Source organism: Capra hircus, chromosome 11 (genome assembly GCF_001704415.2).
Source record: "Capra hircus breed San Clemente chromosome 11, ASM170441v1, whole genome shotgun sequence".
Lineage (NCBI taxonomy): Eukaryota > Metazoa > Chordata > Mammalia > Artiodactyla > Bovidae > Capra > Capra hircus.
This window is the reverse complement of record NC_030818.1, coordinates 64,552,501-64,565,384: the sequence shown is the minus strand read 5'-3', so window position 1 is coordinate 64,565,384 and position 12,884 is coordinate 64,552,501. Positions and strand designations below refer to the sequence as shown.

General features: G+C 41.4%; 1 protein-coding gene across 5 annotated transcripts in view; it reads right to left on the bottom strand.

The window, feature by feature from the left end:
- MEIS1 (Meis homeobox 1) overlaps positions 1-12,884 on the bottom strand; it is a 145,974-nt gene that overhangs the window by 104,435 nt on the left and 28,655 nt on the right. For all 5 annotated transcript variants that reach the window (XM_018055432.1, XM_018055434.1, XM_018055431.1 and 2 more), the window contains one exon: positions 11,295-11,406. In XM_018055432.1, coding sequence (XP_017910921.1) covers positions 11,295-11,406 — 112 coding nt within the window. The remainder of the gene's footprint in view (positions 1-11,294; positions 11,407-12,884) is intronic.

Below are 12,884 nucleotides of genomic sequence, written 5' to 3'. Positions count from 1 at the left end.
ATCAAAGTACAAAAGGGTGTCAAGGTCTTACCTGTCCTGCTGTCACAGGTGTATTGTAAAAGGGAGCACTCAAGGAAAGATTCAAACAAAACAAATAAAATGTTTAGAAAGAGAGAGAACTGATCAAATGCTAAAAATCTAGCCACAAGCCTATTGGCAAATACAAGGTTTTCCGTATTGACTCTTCAATTCCTTCTTTCTTAAAAACACACAATTTTGAAGATACTTTTGACTTTCTAGGTAGAGCCTTGTTCTCTTCTTCTCCTGATGTGGGAACAGGTGGGAGAAGTTCTACCTCTTCCATTCTTTGTTAGGAAATAAGATGAGTTTTGTCTAGGTGGGAACGCACGTGGGTTGATATTGGTAAACAGGGAAGGCCAAAGATAATTGTACTAATCAAACAGAATGTTTTAGGTTAAGTAATTACTGAAAATTATCTGCAAGACTGAACTAATCCACAAAGCCAGACACTTGAGCAAAACCCAACTTATCAACTACACTTCTGGGACCAATCAATGTAAAAGGGAGACAACGCCTACCTCTTTTAAAGGAAAATGCTTGGCATAAATTTACTGTTTGGGTTAGTTTTTGCTAGGCCAACAGCCAAAACCTCCACCACTATCCTTAATTAGTGCTAGCAGTCATGAGGGAGAGAGATAAATTCAGGAGCAGAGCTAAATATCACATCCCAGGGGATGGAATCATGTCTGCTGCTGGGAACAGCACAAGGCATAAAAGCATTCTCCCAGGGGTGGCACAGTTACTCCTGTAATTCATCCTTAACCTCTTACCTTAAGGTCCTTCAAAAGATACCAAAATGCTGCAGCCAGTCCCCAGCCATCTTCTGTTGGAAACCCATTCAGGCCCAGAGGATAGAACTCAAGAGGAGGAGTAGGCAGAACTAGCAACTAGGCAGATGCTGTGATTTCAGGTATATCCCCAAACCCAGTCTACCACCAAGTTCTGAAAGAGCTACCTATAGAATCTTTCCTTGAGTGCCCCAGTCAAAACACCTCTCTGGGGGTGGGAACAGGCAAGACTTTGGTATCTGTTTACATTTTGACAGAGAGGATCATGTGCGATTAGCCACCTGGTACCCAGAAGAAATCATTCCTGGGGAGATGAAGTGCAGACAGTTTGAAAGCACGAGAGGGGTCGCAGTCCTCTTCAACAAATAGTTATCTATCAGTGGTCATGTGCCATAACTAAGCTGGGCACAGGAGAGTTAAAGATGAAGAAGACATAATCCCTTGGGGAGGCCGATGCATGAATGCTTCATTTCAATATGTGAGAAAGGAGGCACTTACCTGGAGGACCAATGGTTAAGAATAGGGGTGCAGGTTTGATCCCTGCTCGGGGAACTAAGATCTTGCATGTTGCACGGTGTGGCCAAAAATTTATGTTGTTGTTGTTGTTTAGTCGTGTCTAACTCTTTTATGACCCCATGGACTGTAGGCCACCAGGCTCCTCTGTCCATGAGATTTCCCAGGCAAGAATACTCAAGTGGGTTGCCATTTCCTTCTCCAGGGGATCTTCCTGACTCAGGGATTGAACTCATGTCTCTTGCATTGCAGGCGGATTCTTTACCACTGAGCCACCAGGGAAGCCCCCTACACACACACACACACACACACACACACACACACACACACACACTTAGAATACCTAGGAGGATGGACCTGAAAAATATATGTGTGTGTGTGTGTATTTGTCTGTGTGTATATACACACCTATGTTTATGAGAAAGGACAAGACACAAGATACCCTGAGAGCATAAAAGAGGGTCACTTCCTCCAATCTGGGGGTTCACAGAATATTTCCTACAGATGACACCTATTAACATAGAAGCTTTTAACCTGGACTTCCCCAAGAGGATCCATGGTTTATAATTCAGAAGATCTAAGTACTTGGGAGGGAAAAAAATTAATCTTTTATTTTCAGTAAACTTTAACTGGAATGAGTATTTCAAGTATGTATCTGCTGCTAAATCACTTCAGTCGTGTCCGACTCTTTCTGACCCCACAGACGGCAGCCCACCAGGCTCCCCCGTCCCTAGGATTCTCCAGGCAAGTATGTATCTAGGTAGGCACAAATCACAGAACTATTAGTAGGACCTGTGACTTTGTCACCTATGGAAATCATAATAACATATCCCAATATAGTTGTTATAAATATCTTAAGACACCGTTTACATTCATCACTATTTCAAAAATGTGGTAGACAATAGAATTATTGTTAGATTTTGTTATTTAATGCATATTAAAACAAAAAACTTACATCATTATATTACAATTTGTTTTTTAAAATATTTTGATAACTGGATTTCAATATAGTTTCCCTCATAATCTTATGTATTTGATTTTGTGCATTAATAAAATATTACTGACAAGGGATCCATTGACTTCACCAAACTGCCAAAGGGATCTTCTCCCCTTCAAAGTGTCAAGATTCCCTGATGAAGATCAATATGAATCAGCTGATGTGAATAAAGATTGAGAAAGCAATGATGACCCCACTGGTTCAAACAGCAGAGACCCTTGGTGGCCACTTGGGTCAAGTTATCAAGAGGGGACGATGGATCACAGTTGGCCTCACAGGGGCCCAGAGATCCTGAGCTTACATGGCAGTCTGAGGATCAAGGTGGAAGTGTCCCTCTGCCTATTAGGACAAATCCCATCCACTTTGTGTTTCAGTCAACAGCCTTGGCCACAGAGTTCAGTGTATCTGGGTCACTGGTGTGTTGTGAAATACATACACTCATAGCTTCCTAAGAATATTCAGTATTTAGTGAATATTTCACCTCCATCGGCTTAATGCTCTTGGTAGCACACATGAGCTTCCTGAGGGCAAATACTATGACCTACTCAATTTAATAGCCTCACACAGGGCACCTTCCATACAGTAAGTGCTTAATCTATTTCTAATGACTTGACTGAAATGTATAAATTTACATTTCTCCCCTTAAATACAACTTGCGATCATATTCTGGCTCATCTGCAAGAAGTGATTACAATTTTAAACTCTTTTTAGCTCCTTGGGCTATATTAAATGGATGCTTCCCTAAAATTAACTTCCTCATTGCAGCTTTGCCAAGAATGACACCTTGTAAAGAATCCACTACCAGGGACAATGGATTCTCTCCTGGTTTATTTTCTAGAGTAGAAACTGAAACACATGTTTCAGCTGTGCCAGGCTGTATGTGGTGACCTTAAAATGCCTAGGAGGATGGACTTGAAAAGCAAGTTATTGCTTATAGTTTAAAACTCAATGCAGAGACAAGAGGAAGAGGGAAAGTGAATGAGAATAAGAGAAAAGAAAGGCCTTATTTGGAAACTGAATTAAATAATTACACACTAATATTTGAGTTTTGAAAGCACAGGTGACCCTTTTATTATTTACGTAAGGCAATAAAATGCATGTTGTTAATACAAATGTGGAATATATTCTTCTATACGAGATATGTTTTTGAAAAACACTTCATGGTTTTGGGAAGAAAGAAGTAACCATTAACTTCCAGGTCCACTACAACAGAAAGTATCAGGTCCCACTCTAACCGAGAGGCCAGCATTGTTACAGTCAGAAAAGCTTTCTCTAATCTTCAGTAGACAAAGTGAAATTGTAAAGAAGACACCTTTCTAAAATGTTTTCATACCTCTGGCTTGCAGGACTTCATGATGAGTTGACATAACATCATCATTCATAGAATTCTTTGCTACTCATTTTTTATTTTAAAATATCACAAGACTCTTGAGAGACCAACGCCATTAATTCTCAGAAAGTCAAAGAATTGGGGTATAATTTCAGAAGTCCTACAAGTCACACTGAAGTTGGTATTTCTTAAGAAACCAACACAACAAAATCAAAATTTCAATTTCAAAGGCAACAAAAATCCCAGTATCTGCACAGGTGACATAGCAAGTGTCAGCAGCAAAGTCTACATTACATACAGAGTGTTCTGTAACACTGCAAACCAGAGGGAACACAGACTTGTGGTTTTAAGGCCATACTTAACAAGTATCACACTTCTTAACTTTCAAAAACTAGAGTACAAAATTTGATAAGCTATCCAGACCTTGAGTTCACACATAAATAAAAATGAGCAATCAACAGAAAATATACGAAATGAGCCTGTTGACTAATGTCCTGTCTTTTCCAATCGAGGGTCAGACCCATTCAAATCCAATCACATGAGGATGGACTCTGTAAAGGTCAATCAAAGGCAGGCTGAAACTCCAACTGTCTCGCTGACCTTCAGAGCTTGTGACAAATTGCTATCAGTCAATGTCAACTAATGACAGGAGCTCTTTGGCTAATCAATTGTTCTAAAAATGATCAAGAAAACTACTCACAGGACAGCTCATTTTCACATCAATGCCTCTGAAGTATGAAAAGCTCATTTTTTGAGTTTTTAATAAGCTCATAAGTAAAGCAGTTACTTGGTAACAGAGGTCACCTTACAGAAAAAGACAGAACCTTTGTCTGCCTTATACATATTCTTTTATTACCATATTATAGTAAAAATATGCCATGGATATGCCACAGGGCTACATAATAAAGTAGGTAACACTTCATCCACTTTGCAACACATAGTTTTGTGTTAGAGGGAAATCTATCTGGGAGTAAATAATTTCAAATGAATTTTTCAGTTAAGATGAAAACAATGACCAAGTTCACTAGGGATGTAACCCTGGTATTAGTGAGAATATGCACTTTCTGTGAAAACACTCATGGACAAGTTCATGCCGCTAAATAAACAGTTATGCCTTTTAGATTATGCAGTTATTTTTCTTTGTTGAAAGACAATCTGCTTTCATGATGCTTGAAGCCAAGCAAATGGAGAACGGAAAACAGGTACTCACATTTGATGAGTCAATAAAAGGTAAGGTGATTAGAGTACAGGGTGTTCTTGGGAAAAAACAATTCTCTGTTCATACATCTAATTCAACATATTTGATAAGTTAGTAATATGGAACTTTTTGATAACATGGATTTGCAGAGTGTAATAACTTCCCCTTTCTTTTTTTACACCTGACTTTTCCCATCAGGAAATCATTTTCCTGTTCTGCCTGCCACTGAACGCAAAGACCACACTTGAATTTGCAATCAACATTAAATGTAACTGAAGCACGACACAGGGCAGCAGTGGCCCAAGGGCTATGGCCTGTGATCACAATTATATTCTACTTTTCTCACCAAAGTGTATTTTGCAAAATGCATCCTAGTGCTATTGAAATAGAAGACATTCTGGGAGAAGAACAAGGCTTAAGAAGTAAGTGTGAACAAATGTAAGATCATTTAAGTCACCTGGACCAAAGGACAAATTTTAAAGTCTACTTTTTAGACATTTTTCTTTCTTTTCAGGGTGCTTAGATTATTATAAATATTTTCTTTTTAAAATAAATTGGGATAAAAAAACACAGAAAATAAAACTGTTTCAAAACAAGAAGTATTTACTTTGTGTCTTCATCTGAAAAACTGCAGATTACAGATTATATCCTAAACCTGAGTTGCTACAATAGTTTTTCAAATTAAAATATCTTCTGTGGCCTCAACTACTCTCAAGTTGTCCATAGGAAAGAAATAAAGGAGGGAGGGCAATACTTGAGCCAAGCCATAATTGGAAGTATGTGAAAAATGAAGTGTCAGTTTGGTCAATAAAGGGCAAAGGTCAAGGGGAACTGCAGCCCAAACTCTGTGCGAAATTGCTCATTAAGACATCCAATCAGAGAGCTCCTTCCCACCTACCCCATTATTCATCAGACAGCTGACTGTTTCAAATGCCCGGGTTTGGGCTGTTATTACTTTTCTTCTTCATGTAAAAAGGCGAGCGGGTATATAAATCGTTGCTTAGTCATCTGGAACAAAATGTGGCCCTTCCCTACCTCCCTCTCTCCACGCACTCGCCGCCCGCCCCCCCACCACCGCCCTGCTCTCACCCAGCTCTGCCTGCTGGCTTCACAGGTCTGAAATGACTGCCTCCAAATTCCCTTCAATAATAAATGGAATTGCCTTCTGCCTATAGGTTGCCGGAACGCCTACAAAAGCTGGTGTGCAGGGGGGAGGGGCAGTGGGAGGCACTGGCAACTACTGACACATTATTGTAAAGAAATAGCAGTGCTTCTCAATGGTTCCTCTTTAAAGAAACATCCTGATTTTGCATTTTTTTTTTGTGGGAGCAAAGATACTATTGTTGATCTGAGCCCTGGCCCCCAAAGAAGTTCATAAGCGGGTTTTAGAAAAATTCTAGAGACCAGCAAAGTTCTTTAGGGTTGAAATGTTTCACATGAAATTTCAATGTAGAAATCAGACTTTTTCTTTCTCCTCACAAAAGAGGAAAATGAGATGAGCTTGAAGTGGGAAATGTTTTGCGAGAGAAATGTCCTTACTTGTTTTCTAGGCTCCTCTTCTCAATTCAATAAATCTTTGAATGAGTGCAATGGTGGAGGCTCTTCATACATAATACAAATTAATCATATCAATCATCCTGCTCCACTGTAAAGAGCTCAATCATCCTTCTACTTAGCACACAAAACTGGATTCTCAGTCCCCAGCAGAGTAGAACCTCCCTGAAGCTAACGCTGATTCTGTTTGATTCACAGCTTCATCACCCGATTACAGACAAGAGGACCAGGCCCAGTGCAGGCACTAGGAGGCAAAGTCCTTGAATTGCTAACAGAGAGAATGGCCCTCGCAGGATCTGTTTTCCCATTTCTAGGCAACATCCCAGGATCACGTCAAATAGTGGCTTGGGCTCTGGAGTCAGACTGCATGGGTTCAAGTCCTTGCTGTACCACCAACCAGGATGTGACTGTGGGTAAGTCTCTCAGCCTCTCTGGACCTCAGTGACCTTCTCCACAACACAAGTGATGAAATACCTACACTGACTGACAGCCCATAGTGGGTTATTTTATTATTTCATTGCTATCATGTATTCATCTCTCTTGACTTTCAACCCAAAAAGGAGACTTGCCCAAACTCAAAACGTGTAAGCACAGCTAAGGCTGCTTATGAGCTACAGAGTGGCTCTGCAAGCCCTGGGGTAGGGGTGGGGGTTTGCTGTGCTGCAGTTAGTTGCTCAGTCATGTCTGATTCTGTGTGACCCCACGGACTGTAGACCACCAGACTTCTCAGTCCACGGGGATTCTCGAGGCAAGAATACTGGGGTGGGTTGCCATGCCCTCCTCCAGGGGATCTTCCCAGCTCAGGGATCAAACCCAGATCTCCTGCATTGCAAGAGGATTCTTTACCATCTGAGCCACCAGGGGAGCCCCAGGGCGAGGGGAGCAGTGGGAAAAAAATCCATGAAGAGAGCACCAGATTTGCTTGGTGTTCTTCCTGTCCAAACCACATGCTTACTAGAGTCGACCCTGATTACGATCAGTAGGGCAGCTGCACCCAGTAGGATAAAAAAGACACATGAAGGAGCCCAGGATCTGCCAATGTGCACCTCATCTTATGTCCTGAAAACACCACATCCTAAAGCAGTTACAAAGGCAAGAGACCAAGATTCTGAGGTGGCTGACAGTGACTCATTTCAAGATTTCTGAGCTCTACTTTTGTCTCTTCTGAAATGGGAAAATAGCAAATCATTGACAGGGCGAGAATAAGAATCCAATCTCATATCTCTGGAAGTGCTTTGAGGAAAGTTAAAAAGTAGACAAAAATCAATGTTGCAGCCACAGCAGCTAAAACCCCCAACCAAATACAGATGTTAGGCCTTCCTTATAAATGCCCATTTAAAGGCGCTTTGCTATTGAAGAATCAATTTCCTGCAAGGGACCATGAGTGTTAATATGAAATGAATGCAGACGCCATAAGAAGAGTTGCCATGATAAATAATTTGAGTCGGGGGAGAGAGATATTATATAAATCATGCATGCATGTTCACTCACTTCAGACATGTCCGACTCTTTGCAACCCCAAGGACTGTAGCCCGCCAGGCTCCTCTGTCCATAGGGATTCTCCAGGCAAGAACACTGAAGTGGGTTGCCATTTCGTCCTCCAGAGGAATATTCCTGACCCAGGGATTGAACCCATGTTTCCTGCATTGCAGGTGGATTCTTTACCTCTGAGTAAATCATGAATAAACACTAAATCCCCAAAAAAGAAGAATATCGCTGGCATTTTCTTGGTTATATACCTCATGTATATTCTCTTCAGAATGATCAGCCTTGGATTCTGTACATTATTGTTTATGCTTAGGTAAAAATGTAGACTAAAACTCCTCTATCAACCACAACAGTCAACTCATTTGTCTAATTATCAGGGTCTCAAAATTCCTCAAACTGCTGAAACTCTTTACTAGGAATTGTTAATGTATTTTGAAATCTGTCTGAACATTATGATTTCCTGGATGACTGATTTTCTTTTCTTTACTTTCAAAGTCCGAAAGAACAAGGCTCGGTGAGAGTCTGTCAAATGCCTACCTTGCACTGCAGACAAGGTTGTTTAACAGAAGACCAAAGCCTAGGGGATTTTTTTCTCTTTTTTTTGTACCTTGGGTGCCATAATAAAGTGGCAAACATTGAAAACGAATAAGGGGAAAAGAAATGCAGTACAAATAATATAGTAGAGAAAGTTTTAAAATATGTATTACTCCCGTCTGTGGGGGAAACACCTCTCTAGATATGTTCTTGACAGATTGAGTTATTTCTGTCTATTGGGTATGTATAAAGACATATTTATGGATTTATAAATCTTTTGAAGAGGGCTGTTATTTACCCAGTTGACTAAAATGGACTCAAACTGTGTAAATAACTATTTAGGACATGCACTACGGGCCAAATGCTGGCACGGCTTACACATCCATGCCTGCCAGAAAAGGCAGACAGGAGAACATGGGAAAGCCACGGTGCACAGCTAATCCGAAGGCTGCACAAAGATCCAGCTTCACAGGTCCCAAGGATGAAAAAAAAAAGAGCCGAGAAGGGTCGCGGTTGGCATGGAAATGCACAGAAGTTGTTGAAGCAACACTTCCAGGCATCATTCTGCATTTAGCAGGGAATAAATCGCACTGCCCAGGAGAGCCTGTGGGGAGGGGCAGGGGGCACACAAGGTGTGACTCCTACCACCTCTGTGGTCCAGCTGGTGGGGGGAGTCAAGGGGGGAGGTGTGATCAGCACCAAAAGCCTTCCCATGATGACCGTGGAAATAAGTGACTTTACTTCTTTGCTAGAAAGAGGGCATGATGAGAAGAGTCAAAAAAATAATCAGGAAACTGAAATTTGAGGTCCGACACTGCACCATAGCTTCAGCAAACTGCCCAGCTCATCCAACCTCCTGTTCCTCATCTGTCAAATGGCTAGACCTGTTCTATCTACTGCCCAGGATTGCATGATTGTTTTCCACAGGTTCCATTCGAATGAGACAATTTATGTGAAAATGCATTAAAAGGAAAAATGAGCTGGTGGGTTTTAAATGAAAAAACAGATAGAGAAACGATGTGAATGGAAAACTCCAGTAATGTGAAGGGTATATGGCTTATAATCACATTCATTATTAAAGTGGCCTTTGGAGAACACTCATTGAAGGAGAAATGAACCTGAGAAATTCCTGATTCCTTGTTCTGATGCGTCAAAGGGGAAGACTGGGATGGGGTACTTGCCCTCTGAAAATCTTTGTTATCTGAGGATCTTTCTGTTTTTAATTCAAATACATTGTAGCAGTTTACATCCTTTACACAGCTAAACTAGGGGCCTGCTTGATGATATATTCTTTTTAAAAAAGCAAGACATGAAAAAAAGAAAAAGAAACAAACAAATGAAACACTAGGCTATGACCCCATGTAGCAACTTTGGAGCACAGCAGAAAGAATTGAGATTCCATTTACACCTTTCGAAAATTCATGGTGCAAGCTGAATTCTGAAAGTAGGGCTTTCTATGGAAATGTTGACCTCACCTTAACTACAGCACTGTGAACAGTTGACACCATAATGTATACATACCCACACTTGAAAGGAAAGAGGCCCTGTGGATTTATGCTGCATATAATTCCGCAGTAAAAGGCAGAGGTCAGAGGTTACCTGTTTCTGTCTCAGCGCTGAACAAGTTTACTATTCCAGGCTCCATTTTTACTAGACTTAGAGTTGTGATGATGTCAGCAACTTCTCTCTGAACAATAAAATATCTCAAATGCTTACAATTCTATGTGTAGAAGTTATTCCCAGTCCAAATAGCATACATGCACCCGCCTCCCAAGAAAGGACTTTCCTGTTTCTGTTATTCCCTTCTCTAGGGGAATCTTCTTGACCCAGGACTTCTGCATGGGAGGCGGATGCTTTACCATCTGAACCACCAGAGAAAGTTCCACGTTGTCAAACTAATGGTGTTCAATTCATTGCAGACGTTGCAGTTCTAATTGCATAGCCCGGTTTGGTTAGAAAACAAAATTCTTTTGTTGGGTAACAACACTCCAGTGAAACATGATCATAAAAGCTGATTTTAAAAGTATGTACCTACTGTGGGCTCGGAGTCAACCTCAATAAAGCCGTCTTTTTATATTCAGGGAGAGAATACTCTTTTAAACTTTGGTTGCATGAATTGAACACAAAATCCACTGCAGTAGGTCTCATCAAAAGCAGTACAAGACATTTAAATCCTCGTTCACCTTATTGCTGAAGCTGAACTTTATGTCTAAACTTTATCTCCCTCCAGTGACAGTCAGACATGCACATCCGCGGGCACCAAAGCACGCACAGGTATGTGCACCCCAAGAACCACAGTGACGGAATTGACCTGGTTGCTTTCCATCTCATCCGAACGCCCTCTAGTCTGACTCTGCCATGAAGTCAAGCACTGAAGAGATCCAAAGAAGTAAATCTGGAAAAATGGCTTCAACCCAGTGAAGAGAAAAGCCCAACATGGTTCCTGAAAAGCCCACTGCCTCCTAAGCATCTTCAGACATCATTCAATTGGAATCCTAGAGGATGCTTCTTCACGATCTCTCGAAAAGCCTCTAACGGAAAGTAATAATAAACTTTTTTTATTTCTATAGCAGGGTACTCGTGGCATGCTATTTTCACACATTCAAACGTCTAATCAGCTTCTTTCATCTCAATTCACTGACCCTGTTTTGTAAAGGTGGCCAGGTGACAAGCAGCTAGGTAGCTTGAATGGCAGAGAAAGAAGGGGATCGGGGTGGGGGTGGGGGATAAGATAAGATGAGCCAGTTCTCATATTATACAGGGTTTACATTCTAGGAAAAATTGTACAAAGAGTCATTCACTAGACATTTCTAATTTTTCAACCCTGGAAAATGACACAAGTAGCCAGAGAATCAAGAGCAGCTCTCCTACCTTGCTCACTGCTGTTATCCCCACTGTGTGACGTGTGGCCCCCACTGGAAGGGCCTGGGGTTCCTCCTGAGCGGGTAGATGCCGTGTCATCATGGTCTCTGTTCCAAGAGGGCTGTGGGGGCACAAAGCAGACATCTGAATAGAGCAGTGTGTTGACGGTGGAGAGCTGGGATGGACAACTCCACCATCTTCCCCGTCCCCCTTCACCAATGGTGCCAGCTCAGAGCTCCACTGGCGCATCTAAACTTTGCCAGCCTCTGCTTCGAAGCTAAAATAATATCTACCGATAGTTAAGCATAAGTAACTGCTTGCTTTATTACTAAGGAAAGCGAGATCATTCCAGGCAAAGAAGGGGAGGAGGAAACATTGTTCTTCATGCTGACTGTATTTTTGACATCCACCATCCCCCTGGCACAACAGTCTGCTACTCTAAAAATGCAAAATGAGAGTGGTGGTCTGCAGCACTGCGCTGAGCAGAAGCCTCTGATTCATCCTAGAAGACAAACATGGCAGAGCTTTTAAGACCTCACAATTAGGCCAGGGTCCATAATAGCTAGTATGTGTCAGCTGTTTGCCGGATGGTACATGGCAAATGGACCAGGCACAGGGACAAAAAAGAAATGAGAATAACAATAGGTTCACATGGACTGTGTACACTCAGCCCCATGCCGAGCCTTCTTGTACTATTGAGGGGAAAACAGATGTTGCTTCTTATCACTAGGTGCATTTGAAAGTAACATTAAGATAGGAAAAAAACTGGCTGTAAATTAAATTCTTGGGGGAAACAATCATGGTGACTCTTCTCCCAAATCTCCCTTTATCACCCAGAAAAGATTTTAATTAGCTTTCAGTGCTAGCTTTCAAAAAAACAGCCTTGTGAGTCACCGGTCATCCTGCATAGTAGGAATGATGCAAAGTAGAAAGCGGATTCTTGGCTAGGAAGGGATATTTGTCTCCAAGATTATCAGCGGGGCAGCATGATGATCTTGGATGTAAAATATGTCTACATCGTTTCGGTCACTGAATGTCACGGCTCATGACTATGTAGTAGTTAAAGTTCCTGACCCTCCCAACACTTTAAATATACCTAGCAAAACCAAAGGGCTCCTTGCTCATTTCTTAAAAAATAATTCCATATCCCTGAGGAAATGAGAATAACTGAGCAGGGCAAAAATGTTTCAGACACCCAGGGAGAGAAAAGTAAAGATTCCCATCTAAGAGGCATGATATACCAGAGTTGAAGGAAGAGGTTCACTGTTCCTGAAAGGGATGCTTGCCTGCCACCTACTTGATCATCTTGGCCAGAAGATTATGGCAGCCCAAAAAATGAAATAAAGTCACAGAAAGATACGCACCTACTTGTATGTTTGATTCAACCATGTATGCATATTCTAAAAAACAGTGCTAATTGATCTGCTGATTCTGTGATTGAAAGATATGTGAACTGTGAAAGAAACGCTTCTGACAAACACGCATTCTGTAGCATGCCAGAAGAATGCTGTAAGACGTAATCTGGAACACATGCTCAGAATGCAAACAGTTAATGCATAAATTTTCAGTTTGTACAACTGCAGCTCTAAAAGGGGGACT